The 20,673-nt window shown below is 37.3% G+C and overlaps 1 protein-coding gene across 1 annotated transcript; it reads left to right on the top strand.

Annotated features, from left to right (window-relative positions):
* The first annotated feature begins 6,220 nt into the window (after positions 1-6,220).
* Positions 6,221-14,778, top strand: LOC144654931 (zinc metalloproteinase nas-15-like). The gene is made up of 8 exons (XM_078515167.1): positions 6,221-6,301; positions 7,619-7,792; positions 8,725-8,848; positions 10,059-10,150; positions 11,027-11,110; positions 12,334-12,470; positions 13,345-13,454; positions 14,662-14,778. The coding sequence occupies exons 1-7, from the start codon at positions 6,244-6,246 to the stop codon at positions 13,432-13,434; spliced, it is 759 nt and encodes a 252-aa protein (XP_078371293.1). The 5' UTR covers positions 6,221-6,243; the 3' UTR covers positions 13,435-13,454; positions 14,662-14,778.
* The last annotated feature ends 5,895 nt before the right edge of the window (positions 14,779-20,673 follow it).

Below are 20,673 nucleotides of genomic sequence, written 5' to 3'. Positions count from 1 at the left end.
CATCTACGAAAACCACTTACCAGTTTTCGTCACAGCAGGTTCCCATTCTGAGGAGAAATGAAACCGCCAAGTTGAGTACTTTCCACCATCGGCTTTTCGACTGCAATGAAAACCCTGTGCCTGATAATATATTCAAGCTAGCTGACTTTGTTTTCGCATTCCTTACGACCAGTTTGCCACTTGGGGATAACAAGTTTCGGGAAACATTAAAACATCATTTTAATAAGAAAACCAACTGTCATATTTGAATTAACACTCGCAATGCCCAAGTAGTGAGGAATTCGAAAACAAAGTCAGCTATCGTGAATATATTATTGAGCACAAAGGTTCTCGATGCAGTCGAAAAGCAGATAGTTAGAAGTACTGAACTTGGCAACTTTATATTTCTTCTCAGAAGGAGAACCCATTGTGAAAAAAACTGGTAAGGGTTTTTCGTAGATGTTCTTGTTGTGATGCTTGTGTTTGCTGCAGGTTTCCGATTCGTCACTTTCTTTTTGATAAGGTTCTGGGGATCATTATCCTTGCAAATGACAGGTAGTCCGGCTGCACTGTCCCGCTATTTGTGCGTCAGTTGACATGAATGCATTAGCGAAGCGTTTTTAGATAACATTTGACCAGCATTTTGTGCAGCGAGCTGCATGGTCAGGATTGTCATGAAACTTCCTGATACAAAACTAGAGAGCTCTGAGGCATATTTTCAAAAATCTGGGAGAAATCTGTCGTCGTGTTTTAAAATTATGGACATTATTGGTAAAAACTAGATTTGAAAATATGTTCAAATCTCAAAAGATTTTTTTTCCGACTGAAAAACGAATGCCATTTTCCGTAACTTCGAACATTTTTCATCAGGACGCAAAACGTCGAAGAAATCGGTGAAATCTTTTCTGTATAAACCGCGATTAAAAAATTCAACCATCGCGTAGATAAATTGGTTCGGGCCACCTTCAATGGAGTAAATGTAAATCACTTAGAAGCAAAATAAAAGCATTATAAACTGCATTTCTTGGGTTTTGTCATAAAACTCCGAAACCAAACCCATTTTTTTTTTTTTTTTTCTCTTTTTTTTTTTGGGGGTCCCCTTACCTCCCCGTGGCCCCATATAAAAATAAACAAAAAATCTAAAAATCTAACAATCTAAAATTACAAAATGAAGAAAGCATCATCAAAGTATGACAAATCCATGTCAAGTTCGTGACTATGGCTTCAGAAGTCTGAATAGGGAACATTAACTTTAAAATGAGCTTTACCAGATTACCAAAAATAGAATTGATGTCATCCAACACGCGTGAACTGTAAAAAGTTTTCATGAACATGGTCATTTTCTAAGGATAATCGACAAAGCCGGCAATTTTTCGGGGCCGTAACTAGCAAGAGGCAAGACGAGGTACTTGCCTCGTCTAAATTGTAACCCTAAATTGAAAAAAAAAATATATGTTTCTTGTCGGAAAAAAAGCGTAACAAGACCGAATGGCAGTATGGGTACAAGTAAAGAGCTACTACACGTGCTGAATACTAATAAGATGGCGACATGACAAACGCGAATGTGCACGTTTTCTTTCTTTTCAGACATGTGGAAACAAAGTACTTTTAGCCCCCTTAAGTTTAGATGAATTTTCAAAACTCAAAGAAATGCGACAGTAAGCTACAGAAGAAGACCTCCTGAAAGGGAAAACAAAATCTTCACGCCGGTGCAAAAATAAAAACCTGTACATTTCCTCTAGGCCAACAACCTTTCTCGAATTTGCTGTATATTAGAAATCTCATCCGTTCGCTACGCTCACTCGTTCGATTTCTGATACTTCACCAACTCGTGCGCCAAACACCGTACGCGCGCACTTTCCATAAAGTGCACTATCTATATTCGATGACTTCTGCTCTATCTTTTCCACATTATTTTGTTTCATAATATATTACTCTTGGGTTTCCACTGAAAATAGTATACCATATTTTGAAACACAAAAGGTAAATAATTCGATTCGCAGATTTGCAATAAAACAGGCTACGTTTCTACTCAAAATGAGATTCATCCAAATTTTTAAGTTGGCTTATCTTAAGGCGATATTTTACAGACCGGTCGAAACGGCTTAATGAATGTGTTTTTCCTTGTTAGTTGTTAGTGGTTTCGCCTGGATAGTACTTCTCTGCAATTTTACCCCAATGTCTCGAACCCGCAGATTCCTCGAAGCAATTTTGTTTTGTCCTGGAGGTTCGAGAAATCGCGATTTTACTGTATAAGTTATGAAGTTTTCGTGGTAACGGTGCTTGTTTTCTGTTGGTTATCCCATTTTAGTGCATTTTATTCAATTTTATTTAATACGTAAGAATTCCGGGATCCTTTTGGGTGAAATAAAAAAGCCAATAACTCGTTCATAGCCTTAAACCTAAGAATCGACATACATGGTGATCCACAGGCAAATACCAATTTAAGCATCAGCTTATCAGGAGGATCAACTCGAATCAAATGAATGATGCTCGCTAATGTTATGAACAGGAATTAAAAAGAATTGGATTGCAAATTGTGCTAATTTTACATAAGAAAATGATTTAAACCGAAGTTAACGAAATGACCAAAGTACTATGACGGGAATAATGTGAGATCCATTAATATACATTAGGTTTGACATACCTGTTTGAAATATTTTGTTCCACAGCTTTCCGCCCTATCGTCACCTACCCAGCCCACCCATTGAAATTCAATCTGTAGGCCTATGGTCTTATGGTGATGGCCATCTGTTACAAACTCTATTGATATTTTAAAACCGGGATCAAGCAATAAAGTAAAAACCCGCGAGTAAGAACATAACATTTTGGAACCTGCTAGGCTTAATTTTGCAAATTAGAATCCTTTTCGTAAGAACCTATTTAGCCTAAAATAGGTTCTTATTTTCTAAAATTGATTAAAAATGTTTACTTTTGGGAAAATAAGTTTGGACATGGCATTACTGTTATACATGTGAACACATTGGATAATGTAGTATTTCAAGCTGTAGAGTTCAATGTAAAAACTAATTGTTTCGGCAGCGCTGCCTTCAACAGTAGTAAAAAGTGAAAATTTCGTTGCTCACGTATACAAAAGAAACGATGGGAATTTAAATTAGCGAGTGCGATAAAAGCGCCTACGAGTCGAAAGTCTTGGTTTAGCCCGCTAAATGAATCGCATTTTTTCACGCCTTCTCTTTGTTTGGTCAGCCAGGTTTGCTCTAATCACTGCGACCATCATGTCGTTCAGGTTGTGGCTTGGTTTTGTAAAATGTTTCCGCTCCGGCAGCTCAACGCCTTTCCGTATGACATCCAAACGGTGCTCTCTGAAGCGATCTCCAAGCCGACGGCCTGTCTCTCTAATGTAGACAATCCCGGGGCATTTTCGGCACGAAATGCAATAAATAAGTTGACTTGTGGTGCACGTATAATGTCCTGAGATCTTGATTTGTCAATTGTAAGTTCTTATTTCTTCACTGAAGTTTACAAAAGGACAAGTTCGGCAGTCACGTCGGTTGCATGTGAAAGTACCGACTTGAATCTGGGGATCTGAGGGCAGAATAGAATGTACTAATTTATCTTTGAGATTTTTTGCACGTCGAAAGGCTTTTAGCGGCGGCTTGTTGTAAATGGCGCTCGTGCGAATGACTATCAGTGCCTTTGTAGTAAACTGATGTTGCTATGAAGTTGCCACGTGGAATCATGTAGATGTCCAGGAACGGGAGTTTGTCGATCAAGACAGACCACGTGTAGTCAATCTTGGCTAACCTGGAAAAATTAGATTTTTACTCGAGAGGTTTAAAGCAGGTTGATTCCCTTCTTATCTGTGAAAGTTGTCTAGAATTGTTTGAAAACTTCGAGCGTTGGAAAATCTAAATTTTCAACTAAAACACGTTCGTTTGACCGTTATTACCTGTACTGTATCTCTTCAATATCCTCTCGAAGACAAATGCTTCATCAACTGTGAAATTTGGCTATTTTTTTTATAAAACAAAGTGAACTACGAACAACTTACACCCGAAAGTCCGGTTTTTCAAATCATTATTAACGACCGTTTTCCTAGCGATGCCCAACTTTTTGAACAAATTAAACGGCGCCAGCAGATTTCTTTTATAAACTCCCCCAGAAAGAATGAATTTGCAAATATTCAAGTATAGTGCGGAATATTAAATAAACCTCGTGGTAACCCCCCATATCTACAATACCCAAAACGTCTCCTGCCTTGTTAAACACAACCGACCGAATAAGAAATATCAGAAGTACTATACTTACAACGGAACCCTTATTGCGGCAATAGTTACATTCGAAGTCATCTACTGAAAGATGGACGAAATTTTTATGACACATCTCAAGCAAAAATGCCGCTATCCTAAATACGAGCTTCTGAATTCAGCTAATTTTTGTGTTGACGTGAGTTACAATGTGCCAGGCGTCCCTCCCTTATGCGTAGCTTCACTTATTGGGCTTTGAAAGTCGATTAAAGTGACTTTTATATTTAAAAGATAAAGTAAAATCTCATCTTAATGCCTAGCTGTTCCCTCATTTTTTTCCAGATTGAATTTGGCGACTAGGGCCTTCAACTTTAATCGTTTTTAGATCGATCTTTGACGACTCTTTAGAAAGAAAGCGGTGACTGAATCAGACTGGAAACGAGTTGTGGTGGTGGTGCAGCCGCGCTTTTTCGCGCGAAACTCAGAGCAATACAATTAATTTTTAATTGTTCAGCTATCCATATAATTTGGAATAAATTTTTTTGGCAAAAGGCAAAGTTTGAGAAAAATCTCAGTGCAGGTTCTATTTCAGTCAAATGACCGTTAAAGGAACAGAACACGTCCAAACGGTGAAATGAACAATCTTCGTAAAGATTAATTTTAACCATCACTCGATGATCTCGACCAATACTGAGCAGCCTTATCAGTAAACGTCAACCTGAAATAATATTTCGTTTTAAAAAATGAGTCCTTTAATCCAGTTATGTACATATCAATAACCAGAGAAACATTCGAGTAAAAAACAGACAGGCTACCGCTACTAACAGAGAACAGCTTTGATAGCATTAATCTACAGGTTGAATTTTTATGTGGGATGTTTGGAGGTGGTGAGGGCAGGGGAAATATGCTGCGGTAAATAAGAATCTTATGACGTGGAGACTGCCTTTGAATTCACTCATACTATATTGCCATTTCAGTTTACTTCATATTTTGATTCATTTATTGCAATATCTTCAAACATTATCTGGATCCAATTTTTATTCAAACTCTATTTCTAATTTTTTGCTTCCTTGGCGAGATAAATTTTATTTATTTCTAAAGTTTATCTCTGCTTATAGTATTTGTCATGCTAGCACAAAATGTCAATCAATGCTGCACAATAAAATATTATTACGTGATATTCATTGAAATTAATTTAATGGGATTTGTCACGGATTTTAACAGGTGTTTGAGAAGACAAAATTTATATTTGCGTCGTACGAAACCATAAAATTATGGTCAAAATTTATTAACAGTTGCTATATTAGAGCACTGAAACACGCGTCTTTGGCGTCAAGCGTGTTTTTCCCTTTAGCTGTTCAATGTTTTTCGTAGGTAAAGTTGCCCAACACTAATTTAAGAATTGCTCAGACCAAAATCAGCGAAATCCCTGAGACCAAGCTCTTTTAATAACACCTGATTGCGTAATGCCATGTGGTGCGAAGCCCGGGAGGCGAGGGGGGGGGGGGGGACTCCCATATGAAAGGGACGGGGATGCTCGTCGTCTCACTTAGCGGTATAAATTTTGGACTTTGGGTCTCGCTTAGGGTGTTTTGGACAAAATGGCAAAATTTTTAGCCGTCAGGGTCTCTTTTAGGGATGCACACGAAGAAATATACAAATATAAATTTTCTTTTCAGAATTATGGTATCTTTTGGGGGTCTTAAATAGCTTGAGCCACGCCCAGATGGGTCTCTTTTAGAGGTTCTTTTAAAAATTTCAGATGAGCATCCCCGTCCCTTTAATATGGGAGTCCCCCCAGGGGTGCGAAATTAGTTTGCTATTTGTCGTCTTTCACCTGTAGCATGTATTTGAACAAAATTTTCAGATGACTTCCCACGGCTAGTCCAATTTACTGATTGTGTTTAGACAAGAATCAAACACCTCAAACATACTTAAAACAGAAAAAACAAAGTTTCGATACCTTTTCCAGGTGAGTTAACAATTGTGGTCCATAAATTCTCAGCCATTTCGCCGTTTTCGTCACACTACTTCGGCACCGTGAAGAAGCAGCATGGAGTGGCTATACCTTCTTGTTCTGTGCGGAGTGGCGCTCGCCCAAAGTCCTGAAGGTAAGCAGTTTTCTTTGCAGGTTTTTAAGGGCAAACGTCAGATTTAATGCAAATGGAACTTATCAATTTATAGTTACACCCATCAACTTTATATATAGAATTATTTTATAGTTCAATATATGATAAATTAGTAGGAATTGGAAAGGCCTTTGTTAAACCAGATATAGAGCGGTCATCTAATACACTCGCAACGCTTAAAGCATTCATTCTTTTTGTTGAAAACATACACAAGTTACCATATTTAATCGTTTCTGTAACCATTTTCGACTAGAGCTGCTTCTCAGGCTAGTGTCAACGAAACTTTGGTAGTTCGCAAAATAAAAATTAAAAAAAGAGAAGAGGCTGAAGGAAAGTACTGGCTTCCTGAAAAAACAATAGGGTTTCAGTGGAACCGGCGGGCAGCCAATTACATCTTGACATCCTAACCAGTCGGCAATGTGGTTAGTTTAGTGGAAAGTAGATAAAAAAAGAGTTCAGCTTAGGCTCGGGATCACACTTATCTGACAAAGATAGTGATCTGATAGTCTGTACTGTACAGGAGAACCAGAGTCAACTGATCATATTTTCATTGAACACTGTCAATTCACTTAGAACTTCATTGATGTATGCAATTTTGCATTGGTTTAAAAAAACATTGGTTGTAAATTCGCTTCAGCCGCAATCGGGTGCTTTAGTAAAAAAAGAGATAGAAATTGACACAACTATTTTATTTATGTTTTAACGTCATGAATGGAAGAGGGTCAAATGCAAAAAGACACTTCTCGGATTTCACAATTAAACTAACTTTAACGAGGCTCGATGTATTTTTTTTGCCTCTGGGTGGTGGTTTTGAAAATAAAAATTCGCTTGGAAGCTAGTATTTGAGTTTCGTCAAACTACAACATAATAATGAAATATCGACTTTTTGACACAATTCTTCTATTTTTCCAGTTTTCTAAGGCAAAAGTCGTATATTTGAATGCTCCATAACCATTTGGGATATAGTTTGTATTACTTTCCGTAAAAAAAAGTGTATTAATTTTCGTAAATTCCAATAAGGGGGATCCAAGATGGCGGATCTCATGACGTTATGGCTGGATTACCAACAAAGTCAGTCAGTCAGTCAGTCAGTCAGTCAGTCAGTCAGTCAGTCAGTCAGTCAGTCAGTCAGTCAGTCAGTCAGTCAGTCAGTCAGCCAGTCAGACAGACAGACAGACAGACAGACTGGCAGGCGCGCAAGCAGGAAGGCAGACAGGCAGGCAGGGCTGGCGGGCAGTTGTTCGTAGGTTATTTTGTTGATACCTGCATTGATTGATTTTTTTTTATGTTTGACTCAAGAAAATGTCGGTGTTAATAACCCGAATTTGTATGAGGGAGACATAATCCTAAACGCTGAACAGCGCATGGCGGTTGCGATGGGACTGGACATAGATAATCCATTCGGAAGAGGTGTACGTAGAGGCAGAAATTGGCCAAAAGGAGTGATGATTTATGCCATCCACCCCACTCTAAGTAAGTTTATAGAAGGTTAAAAAGTAACCATTAAGAAGAATTAAATACAAACTGCTGCTACAAAAATAGCATATGGACTATATATGGTTTGAAAACCTACTTCGCCACTTCTAAATAGGGGTGTGCTGTAGCAAACGAAACTTTAACTTAATACTGGTGTTTTTTTTTTCAAACCATGTGTAGTCCAAGTGAAATTTATGTTTGCATTCATTTCTTCTCAAATTGAAATGACCAAAGAACAAGAGCCATAAATACTTCTTTATTCAGTGAAACAACATGGAATCGCCCAAAATATAATGAGTAATAAGAGTTGTAAAAAATGCCCGCCTGATAGCCCAGATAACAATTAAGAGACATAATAACATGTACAAGACATTTAGGTAAGTTGATTCTATTGTCAAAATATCATTATATTTAGCTGTAAATTCGAAAGAGTTTTCTCCCATTCAAACCTTTATTAATATGAACTGTTGTAGCACAATAGCTTCATATAGAGTATTATGTTAATTATTTCAACTCCTTTCATCGTGAGCTTGGGCCGCCTTTGAAGGAGACTTAAAGTTCCTTAAATGCCAACTAAGGGGTTCAACGGCCTTTAAAACATTTAATTGAAAGGTTAAAGTTGGATTACCAACTTATGTAATACCTTTGATTTTCCGTAAATCTCTATTTTCATGCTGGGTCGTTCGCATACGTTTTCCTGCGCTTCACGCCAGTTACATGCAATTACTTTGAGATTGGTTTAATGGACTGTCTGCGTCTTTTGTGATTTGCCAGAGTGATTAATTTGGTTTTGGTGTTACGACACTCAAATGAAAGCTGCTCAACGATTAAACAGTTCATTGTTATTTCACGATTGATTGACGTTTCACATGCAAAGGTTGGGACTGAAGTGCATGCGCATTACTGTTCGGTTTTGTTGTGTTTTCCAGGGCGTAATCGTCGGGCTATGCGGGCCATTAGTCAAGGAATGCGAGAATGGACGAGAACATCTTGCGTCCGCTTCAAGCATAGGAGAAGGGAAAGAGCGTTTGCATACTTCGTACCTGGCTCAGGGTAAGCAACATCTTGGAAGTCTTAAAAAATATTATTTCTGTTTGATATGTTATTGACAGTGCGCTAAAATGCCTAGATTTGCTTTTAGTGTAAAGGTTTTGACAGTCGATGAACGTTCAGGCTACACGTTTCGAGAGTGAGGGGCACAGAATGTATATTTCTATAAATATAAATAAAAAAGTGTAGCAATACGCAGGTGATGGCTGGAAGGTGTAGACCCCGCTAAAGCCATTATTATTAAAGCAATTATTATTATTATTACTATTATTATTATTATTATTATTATTATTTTCTAAATGCATTTATTAAACTATCAGAACTAGTCTAGTCAAATTTTTATTTTTTTTAACTAGAAATTATCTGTAAGCCAAACATTCATTGGATGTTCTATTAGTTATTATATGGCTGTGTCTCAAAAGGACTGGGAACTACCAAATTCAATAATTTGATGGCTGAGATCGATATTGACTTCAGTTTGGACCTTCTAGACCGGCATGTAGGCCGACGACATTTGCTGTGAGAAAGTTACAAACAAAAAGTACAAAAGCAATGACTTCTCATTGATGAAAACAATGAAAGGAAGAGCCAAATTTAAAAAGCTTGAGGATCATGAACAAAAAGTGAAGAGAACGAGAAAAATTTGGCAAATTATGATTCAGCTTCAATGTCATCAAAATATTAGCTGAAGACGATATTGCAAAAGATTGCAAGGCCAGAAGGAACGCAACACGACTGCTGAAAGCAACTTAAACGCCTGTAAAAATGTCCTGTCAGTCAATGAAAGAGGCTAGAGAAATCAAAAACATATAGGTCGGTGATTTCGACCTCATCTTGTCCATTTTTTTTTACCGCAATTTGCAAGCAAAACTTCTGCGAGTACGAGCCTGCTATTTAAACAATTTTGAGACTTTTTGCTTGGCCATATGAAGAAACCGAGCCTTAACACTCAGTCGGATTCAATTCGAGCGAAAGTATTTATTTAGGCTTTCAACAGACAATGCACTCATAACCAGTGTTTGTCACCTCACTGGAATGAACATGAACATGAACACTGAACAGTTATTATTTTAATCATATGATAAACATCTTATTAATCAAGTTTAGTCCGACTGTGTGAGAAAATCTTAATCTCGGTCAAGATTCTCCCATGTAGACCTCCTGCTAGACTATTTAGACCAGAAAATATGTCATGATTATATTTCTACATTAGGTGTTCATCACATGTGGGAAGGCAAGGGAATCGTCAACATATCACACTTGCACCAGGATGTTGGACCAAGGGAATTGCAGCTCATGAAATTGGTTAGTGTTACGGCTGATTTAATAAACTTGTTTTTTCCCTTGCGAATTACTTTTCAATCCTAATATGTTTTAAAGAACAGCTTCTTTGTAAGCTCATAGATTAAGAACACTTATAAGGAAAAACCGAGCATTGAGTAACAGAAGTTGAAAAATCGATTATTTCCCCCAGTTTTGGTTAAAAGGGCTAAAATATCTCATGTTTATAGACAGAGCCCAAACTTCCCTTACGAAAACGAAAATTGTGGGGTTAAAGTTTTTCAAATCTGGGACTCCCTTCACGCATACCTAACCTGAAAAACATATATATATCTTCCGAAAACAGACTACACTGGATTTCTTACGTTGTTAAGAGAGACATTTAGAAAAAATTGAGCAAAATCTTGATTTGGTTGGAAGAAGCTCAAAAAACGTTTTATTTCTTTTTTCTTTTTGTTCATATATAGCTATAAGGTTGGAAACAAACCTGATGTAGTTAGTTTTCGCCAAAAGCCCTTTAATTCGAAAAACTAAGGAAATCGGTTTTCGAGGTCCAAGTCACAAATTTGCCAAATTTCAAACCAGTAGTAAGCTGTCGTAAACACTCCTTGCGTTCGAACCCGAAGTGAGCTGTCATGAACACTCCTTGCGTTCGCTTACAAAACAAAAATTTGGACAATTTCCATCAACAGAAAAACTCTTTTCCTGTTCACTAGAATTTGATTTCACGGCAGTTTAGCGAATCTTTTGAATCAAGGAGTAACAATTACAATTTTCAATTCTCGTTTTAACGCACATGTACATATCCATCTAAAACATACCTAGGAGTTGGCTTGGGTTGTTGTAGGCAACCTCTTTACCAATGACCATCGTTCTTTAGACCCGACTTCTTTTTTTCAGGTCACGCATTGGGATTCTATCACGAGCAGTCTCGTCCTGACAGGGACAGATACGTCAGAATCCTGTGGCATAACATCCGTAACAGTAAGTAAAACAACCCCATTGCTTTGGGTGATTCAGTCTTTCTAAGTTTCTTATTTTTCTAAGTTTTATAAATAAAGCCTGGTTTTCACTAGCGACGCAAGCACAAGCGCAAGCACTAGCGCAAGGCCGGATAACAGCTCTTATTTCACCGTGAAAACGGCTTTGACTCAAGCAAAAGCACAAGCGCATTGCATTTTGATGCTTGTGCTTGTGCTTGCCGCAAGCAAAAATACAAGGATCTAAATTTGTCTTTGTTGCGTGATTGAGCTTGTGCTTGCGCTTGTGCTTGCGTCGCTAGTGAAAACCAGGCTTAAGTGTACTTTTTTCGTTTTTGAAAACATCCATAATGGCAAGTTTCGTTTCGTTCATTTTAGAAGTTAGAAGTTAGCAGTCGTATTCGATTCGTTTAAGGAGACTCAAAACAGTTTCCAGTACTTTCCAGTATTTTCTCATACTTTGATTGGTCAGTGCTACAAACAATCAGTTACCACTACAAAATTGTATAAGACAAATGCACAATCATTGACAAACAAATTTTGTTTTTTTCTGACGTCACTGGTAACCATAGCAACGGGGTAACTTGTTAAAATCACCCTTAATTTTCTCTTTTAGTTCTTATAACTCAAAAAACAAGTCCGGTGACCCCCATTTTTTACTGTTGAATAATGATTAGCATGTTAAGATACAACTTTTTGCAAAGTGAAAAAAAAATTCTCTGGGGCAGTTTCAAAGCCACCTTAAATATTTTCGAAAATGCCGTTACTATGGTAGCAGGTGACGTCATGAAAACGACCACAACTTGTTAAGCAATGATTTGGTATTTGTTTGATACCATTTTTGAAGTGGTATCTGATAAGTGTTTGTAGCACCCATCAAAGTATGAGAGCTGGAAAGAACTAAAAACCGTTGCGAGCCTCTTTAAGTAAAGTCAATAACGAATTCCTTTACATTTTACAAGCAGCTATCAGCTCAATTCAATTTGAAATAAATTTCGAGTTTTTAAAGTTGCCCCACAGCGACTGTACTATAAATAATCACGAAATCAATATTTAAATCTGTCTCCGAAAAAAAATCACGTGATTTTGTAGACTACCAAGCCACTGTACACCAATGGTTGATAGTGAACGATAGCTCAGTTAATCATATTGTAAAATTTGCTTTAACATACCAGTAGAATCTACTAACTGCAGTTATATTGTTTCTCCAACTCATTGAATGTCTAGATGCAAAGCACAATTTCCAAAAAGCTGGCGATATTAACTCCCTTAACTCCCCGTATGATTACTGGAGTGTGATGCATTACGGAACCAAGTTCTTCAGCAAGAACGGGAAACCTACAATCCTTCCAAGGCGAAGAGGGGTAGGTTTCACTTTTTACAGAACTATCGATAGGAGTAAAGCGTTTTGTGTGTCTTAAATCTGATGAAATGCAATCAAATTTCTAGAAACCCCTTTTATATATATATCAGATACATCAGGCGCTTAATTGATTCGAACATTGATTTGATAATTAATTTTGACATGGAAAAATGAAATTGTGTTTTCATTACTGAGTTTCAGCCCCTCAAAGAAATCAAATTTTACTTCCGGCCCAGTGTGTGCGCAAAGTTAAGTCCTGGGGCAAGTCGAGCCGTGACGTCAAAACAAGAATGCTTTTCGCGTAGTTACCCTGTCTTCCTCTTTTGTGCTAATGTTTTGTTTATAGACAAAATTAAGATGAAGTTATATGCGAGGAATGACAAAATTTCAGTTAATTGATGGTTTTTGACCCAACCGGAAATAAAATTTACACTCTTGAATGGCTAAAACGCAGTAAAGGGAAAACGCATTCGATTTTGTCTTTGATTGTTCAAAGCAGGATCGGATGTAGATAGGATCAAACAAATAAAAAGGACTTTTTTCTTTTAAATTGCTTAATGCTTTCTGTGCTTATTTAGTCGCAATCTTCGTACATTTTCATAAATTTTCAACTGAATGTTTCATATTTAGCCCAGTGTATCTCTTAGTAGAGCTCATTGTGCAGGTTTTTGAGTGGCAGGAAAATGCCACCTATATTTTATGGTTTTAGCCACCTTTTACAACAAAGGATCTTTTCACACAAAAAAAATGTTAACATATTCGCATGAGTTCCAAAGGCCGCTAAGCCAATAAAACGCTAGAAATAAATTAACGTATGCTCCAGTTTTTAGCTTTTTCAAATATCGATTCGCGTAATGTTTGTCTTGCTTTGACAGGCTAAAATTGGTAATCGGAAGTATGTAAGCAAGCAAGATGGAATACAGATGCACAGAAAGTACCATAGAGAATGTCGCAAACGAGGTTGATAAAACTACCTAAGTCTGAGGTAACGTCTGCGTCTACCAATTTATTGTTTTATTTGGTTCTGTTCTATTGAATGCATGTAACCCTTTAGAAATAGTCCATTTTAAAATTGCCTGCCAAGTGACCTGGCCTTTGAATGTTAGTGAGGCTGGAGGTGACCTTGCATTGATACAAACCTCTCTGCTTTTTCATGTAAATGCAAACTAGTTTGCATCAAAACAGCATGATTAACACAACAAAAGCAGTGAGGTCTGTATCAACACAAGGTCACCTCCAGCCTCACTTTCATTCAAAGGCCACGTCACTAGCAGAAAACTGTAAAATGGACTATTGAACCGGACAGATCGAGCTTTTGCGAAACTTGACAGTTATCTGGTTGTCCTTGAGCGAGGAAAAGTAGTTGTTCCGCTGAAAAATCAAATGGTACGGTCCTTTTCGAAAAAAAAATTGAACACTTTCAGAGGTAGTTCTCTTTTCTCGTAATTACTGGAAAGCTCGGAATATTTAGTACTGTTAAGAAACATTTGCTTTTTCGCACTATCACCATTTAGCATAATACGTGGCCGTTCCGATAGGAAATGAAAATGAAACGGCCCTTTCTACTGGAAAGTTTTCAAATGGTACACAATCGCCCAACTGTTGCGTTTGCAAAAATCGAAAGTGCTTCTTTTCTTCTGATGAGTTCATCAATGAGCGGAATGTGAAAGTCGATTTGTCAACTTAAATATTTCCTCTGGTTTACGCGACATTGAATGTGTTTAAAAGGTTCCAGCTCGGTCAAATAACATGTGAGACTCAATATGACGTAGTAAAACAAAGGTGGTTATAATATGGAAAATTTCACAGGCTCGTTGACCGGGGTAAACCTTTTAAAATGTTTTTTTTTTTTTTTTTTTTTTTTTTTTTTTTTCCAAGAGATTTGCTCTTTGTGACGGCGAAACCAAAACGGGGTGGATTTCAGCGAGACCAATTCTCACATACTCACATACAGCTGCCCTAGCCTGACTGGCTTTAATTTGTGTCACATGATACCGTGCGAACAAGTATGAATGAAAACTAACAATTTGTGATTATATCGACATAAGATTTGCTCGGCGTTAAATGCAAACGAACAATAATAATTGAACTAATAATTCAATACGCTAACTGTGAATATGAAAGAATGAATGCGCATGCTAAAATCTGTGATGACTTCTTGGGACTAAACTGCTTGTATTTAATTCTTGCAGGAGATATTCATCTGGAAATCAAAAATTGAAGTGGTTTAAAATTTAGAAAAAAATAGAGTTAAAAAGAATAAATGTAAACCACTTAGTATAGCAAAATAAAAGCATTATAAACTGTCAGTTTGTGTCTGTTATGAATTTTTTAAGTTATGTAAAAATAATCCGGCACTAGGGCCCTCTTTTTATAGAAACCACCATGAAAAAAATATAATAGACATATGTCTTGTTCGCAAACATGGCTGAGTAATGGAACATAAACTTTAAAATGCGCTTTGCCGCATTACAAAGGACAGAAATGATGCCATTTAACACGCGGGAACTGTAAAATGTTTTTTTTTTATATATATAAGGATCAACAAAGCAATTTTCTCCATAAGTTAAGAAGTAAAGAAAGGCAAGGAATTGAATTTGACTGACCAACTGTTGTATTTAATAAGTGTAAACACGTGTGGCCTGTGATCAGAAACTAAATTTTTGTTCGAACATTGATCGGCGCTTGCCTATTATTGAAGTTGACTAACAGATTCAAATTTCAAATACGCTTCACTTGGCACGACTGTCAAGGACCATCGTGTTTTTTTTTTTTCAAAAATTATCGTTGTGATGTTTTGGAAGAGGATAATTTTGCAAGTTTTAATTAACTAAACTTAATCATTAATTATGCTTTAGAAAGATCTTAACAATTCGAACTGTGGGATATTCTGTGCTGGTTCTCGGGATTCCAGATTGAGAAATATCCTACTGTAATATATATGATGTGAGTGCAACTTTTAATTTTCTTTGACATTTATTAAGTTTTTAAAAAGAAAATAATGCAACCCAGCCTATAAATAGTTCCACCCTGATGTGTTTTATTTTAATTTACCACACTATGCTACCTTATTCTGTTAGTAAGTGAAATTTTGGCCAAGAGAAAATTTGTGGAGGACAGAAAACTGACTGCGAACAAAGCTATTTAAATCCATCATTGCTGTTCGTAGTATATCAAACATTCATTTCTCATTTTAATAAAATGATGAGAAAGCTAGGCAGCAACTGCCAACCTGAAATAATGTTTTCTTTTCTGTGATAGACAACAATTAAATTAGTGCAAAGCTAGAATACGGCGGTAAAAGTTCGAAAACCTGAGCCTAATGTCGTGACCCTATTTCTTCCTTGTCGGCCGTACTTACTTTATTAACGGGAGCCCCTCTTGATCACTGTGCGGAGCACGATGGCTAGGTTTAATAGTTAGAGCTCTAGACTTTAAATAAAGCGGTCCGGATTCGTTGTGTTGTGTTTAGGGGTAGACACTTTCTTCCAAACTGCCTCTCTTAGACAAGGTGAAAATTTGTTACTGGTAAAGTAAATGCCGGTGATAACCTTTGCGATGGACCAGCATTCGTACCGGAGAATAAAAATACTCTTAGTCACTCTATTCAATTGTGGCCGATGACCGAAAGCCGACCTGATGTGCCACTGGGATCTCAAATTGTCATTGTTACACGAATTATTAAAGATAATTGTAACAGCGCAGATATTTAATGACCGGTAATAACCAGAAGGAAACAGAATCAAGCCTCTATTGTTCTTCAAACCCCTTCTTTGATGTGAATTTTTGTAAAAGACGGCTGATGTAAAAAGATATGTTCAAACTTGTATAACAAGCGTAGACAAATATCAAACGAATTTGCTAGCGACAGACGATGGGGAAAAAGGGGGAAAAGCTAATAAAACTGCGTTTTGTTCAAATACCGATCAAAGCTAAACAAACGTCACGGAATTTGAATTATGCAATGTTTTATTGAAACTGCGTTATATACATAAACGTATGAAGTTTTGATTATTCTGGATTTTTTTTAATGTTATTTGAATTTATCTAGTTGTTTAGGCTTTAAAGAATGTGAGCTGCAAATCAAATTATTTGCTCTTTAAAAGACGAATGAAATAAGGGAAACTAAACTCACGTTAAAAGACGAATGAAAAGAAGAAACTAAACATGGACCGTGATATAGTGCGATCAATACTAGACTTCTCGGTGGCTTTTTTTTCACCTCGTTCACAACAGAAACGTTTAACTTCTTCTTTGGTTGCCATGGCAAAAAATAATAATAAATATAAGAACCGCCCCGATTGGCTTTTAAGTACTAGCATACAAGATCTTATTGGGCTTATATGGCGTTAGCAAGGTATTTTTTACAAGAGCTATATAAAAGAACCCTGAACTAGTTGATACTTTCCTCCAAACCTTGCTGATTAACAAAGTAGTTTTACGCCATAGCGTACACTGTTGAGTTATGGATGTACGCGAGAGGTTGCTAAAGAAGCGTAAGAGTCTAGCTTCTTGAGTGCTTAGCAAGCCGCCCTAGTACATCCATAACTAAAAAGTGTACGCTATGGCGTTTACCATTTGTTTCACAGCACAACTTTTAGGGGATTTATTACAGTTTCTTTGAGGTAAAAGTAAGCGTTCTTATTAAAACAAATGCGTGTAGTGCTCGCGTAAACGCTGACGAAAACTAGAAAGAAAAAACAAACAAACAAACTTTTGAAATAATTCAGACGTGCCTTATGCCTAAACGTCTTTCAGTATTATGGAGATATGGATTTTCTTATGAAGTTCGAAAAAAAATATGTAAGTTATGAAGTTTTCGTGGTAACGGTGCTTCTTTTCTGTTGGTTATCCTATTTTAGTGCATTTTATTTAATTTATGCAAATAAGTTCAAGAAGGGAGTCTGCAGTAGGATTAGGCAGAACGTAATAATTCCGGGATCCTTTTGGGTGAAATAAAAAAGGCAATAACTCGTTCATAGCCTTAAACCTAAGAATCGACATATATGATGATTCACAGGCAAATACCAATTTAAGCATCGGCTAATCAGGAGGACCAAATCGAATCAAATGAATGATACTCGCTAATGTTATAAACAGGAATTAAAAAGAATTGGATTGCAAATTGTGCTAATTTTACATAAGAAAATGATTTAAACCGAAGTGACTAAAGTACTATGACGGGAATAAGGTGAGAACCATTAATAATATAATAATATATGTTTATAGTGGTCATGCACTTAGCTTCATATCTCAATGAGATAGCTAGTTTACAGGCATGCCACTGAAACAGAGGAAACAAATAATTTTAAATGAACATAACAAGGTTAATAATCCCAACTGGCAGGAGGCAGACCAGTTGGCTATATACAAAGCGTGGTCGAGGATTTAAACTCGGGAAAATCGAGAAACAAATCCAGCTATCCATACCTGTTTGAAATATTTTGTTCCACAGCTTTCCGCCCTAGCGTCACCATTCACCTACCCAGCCCACCCATTGAAATTCAATATGTAGGCCTATGGTCTCATGGTCATGGCCATCTGTTACAAACTTTATTGATATTTTAAAACCCGGATCAAGCAATAAAGTAAAAACCCGCGAGTAAGAACTTAACATTTAAGAACCAACCAGGCTTAATTTTGCAAATTAGCATCCTAAAATTTGGAAATAGGTTCTTATTTTCTAAAATTGATTAAAAATGTTTCCTTTTGGGAAAATAAGTTTGGACAAGGCATTACTGTTACATGTGAACACATTGGATAATAGTGTTTAAAGCTGTAAAGTTCAATGTAGAAACTAATTGTTTCCGCAGTGCTGGCTTCATCAGTAGTAAAAAAGTGCCAAATGCCGTTGCTCACGTATACAAAAAAAAAAAAAAACGATGGAAATTCAAATTAATAGAATCTTGGAACTCGCGCGGGCAAAACTCGCATACGAGTTCAAAGTCTTGGTTTAGCCCGCTCGGTGCCAGGGTCTTGTAATTGAGGATGAATCGAATTTTTTTACGCCTTCTCTTTGTTTGGTCAGCCAGGTTTGCTCTGATCACAGCGACCATCACGTCGTTCAGGTTGTGGCCTGGTTTTGTAAAATGTTTACGCTCCGGCAGCTCAACCCTTTTCCGTATGACATCCAAACGGTGCTCTCTGAAGCAATCTCCAAGCCGACGGCCTGTCTCTCTAATGTAGACAATCCCGGGGCATTTTCGGCTCGAAATGCAATAAATAAGTTGACTTGTGCATGTGGTGCACGTATAATGTCCTGAGATATTGATTTGCAAATTGTAAGCTCTTATTCCTTCACGGAAGTTTACAAAAGGACACGTTCGGCAGTCACGTCGGTTGCATTTGAAAGTACGGACTTGAAGCTGGGGATCTGAGGGCAGACTAGAATGTACTAATTTATCTTTGAGATTTTTTGCACGTCGTAAGGCCTTTAGCGGCGGCTTGTTGTAAATGGCGCTCGTGCTTTGGTCATCGCGTAAGATTGAAACGTTCCGCAGTATGATGTTACGAACATCGACGTTCTTGGGATGATACGTGATGACCAGAGATGGGTGGTCGACGGCTTTTTCTATTTCCTGTGGTGGATACAAGCAGATCTTTTCTTCGTTTTGCTTCCGCTCGTACGCGTGCTCTTGTTATTAGGTCTTGTGGATAGCCATGTGCCGCAAAATGCGTTTCCATGTTAACTGTCTCGTGGTGAAAATTATCATCGTCACTGCAGATCTTTCGCAGCCGTAGGAACTGACTATACGGAATCGATGATTTGCACTTGGATCGGGATGCGATGATCTAAGTGCCCTGAAGTGTCCTATCAGTGTCCTTGTAGTAAACTGATGTTGCTATGAAGTTGCCACGTGGAATCATGTAGATGTCCAGGAACGGGAGTTTGTCGATCGAGACAGACCACGTGTAGTCAATCTTGGCGAATCCAGAAAAATAAGGTTCTTAATCGAGGGTTTTTAAAGAAGTTATGACAGCGGGTTATTAAAGCCGGTTGATTCCCTTCTTATCTGTGAAAGTTGTCTAGAATTGTTTGAAAACTTCGAGCATTGGGAAATCTAAATTTTCAACTTAAACACGTTCGTTTGACCGTTATTACCTGTACTGTATCTCTTCGATATCCTCTCGAAGACAAATGCTTCATCAACTGTGAAATTTGGCTATTTTTTAAATATAACAAAGTGAACTACGAACAACTTAGAACCGAAAGTCCGGTTTTTCGAATCATTATTAACGACCGTTTTCCTAGCGGTGCCCGCCGTTTTGAACAAACGGGGCCAGCAGATATCTTTTATAAACTCACCCAGAAAGAATGAATTTGCAAATATTCAAGTATAGTGTGGAATATTAAATAAACCTCGTGGTTACCCCCCATATCTACAATACCCAAAACGTCTCCTGCCTTGTTAAACACAACCGACCGAATAAGAAATATGAGAAATGTTATACTCACAACGGAACCCTTATTCCGGCAATAGTTACATTCGAAGTCATCTACTGAAAGATGGACGACATTTTATGACATACAGTCTCAAGCAAAAATGTCGCTATCCTAAATACGAGCTTCTGAATTCAGCTAATTTTTGTATTAACGTGAGTTAAAATGTGCCAGGCGTCCCTCCCTTATGCGTAGCTTCGCTTATTTTGCTTTGAAAGTCGATTAAAGTGACTAAAAGATAAAGTAAAATCTCATCTTAATGCCTAGTTGTTCCCTCATTTTTTTCCAGATTGAATTTGGCGATTAGGGCCTTCAATGTTAATCGTTTTTAGATCGATCTTTGACGACTCTTAAGAAAGAAAGCCGCGACTGAAGCAGACTGGAAACGAGTTGTAATGGTGGTGCAGCGGCGTTTTTTGGCGCGAAGCAATATAATTTTTTTTTAATTGTTCAGCTATCCATATAATTTGGAATAAATTTTTTTGGCAAAAGGCAAAGTTTGAGAAAAATCTCAGTGCAGGTTCTATTTCAGTCAAATGACCGTTAAAGGAACAGAACACGTCCAAACGGTAAAATGAACAATCTTCGTAAAGAATAATTTTAACCATCACTCGATGATCTCGACCAATACTGAGCAGCCTTATCAGTAAACGTCAACCTGAAATAATATTTCGTTTAAAAAAATGATTGCTTTAATCCAGTTATATACATATCAATAACCAGAGAAACATTCGAGTAAAAAACAGACAGGCTACCGCTACTA

The sequence above is a fragment of the Oculina patagonica genome, chromosome 5 (genome assembly GCF_052425735.1).
Source record: "Oculina patagonica isolate OP01 chromosome 5, crgOcupat, whole genome shotgun sequence".
NCBI lineage: Eukaryota > Metazoa > Cnidaria > Anthozoa > Scleractinia > Oculinidae > Oculina > Oculina patagonica.
This window is presented reverse-complemented; position numbering and strand designations above follow the sequence as displayed.

Coding starts and splice junctions, on each gene's coding strand:
- LOC144654931 (XM_078515167.1), top strand. CDS start 6,244: ATGGAGTGGCTATACCTTCTTGTTCTGTGCGGAGTGGCGCTCGCCCAA. Junction 7,793..8,724: donor TGCCATCCACCCCACTCTAA/GTAAGTTTATAG, acceptor TGTGTTTTCCAG/GGCGTAATCGTCGGGCTATG. Junction 8,849..10,058: donor TACTTCGTACCTGGCTCAGG/GTAAGCAACATC, acceptor TTTCTACATTAG/GTGTTCATCACATGTGGGAA.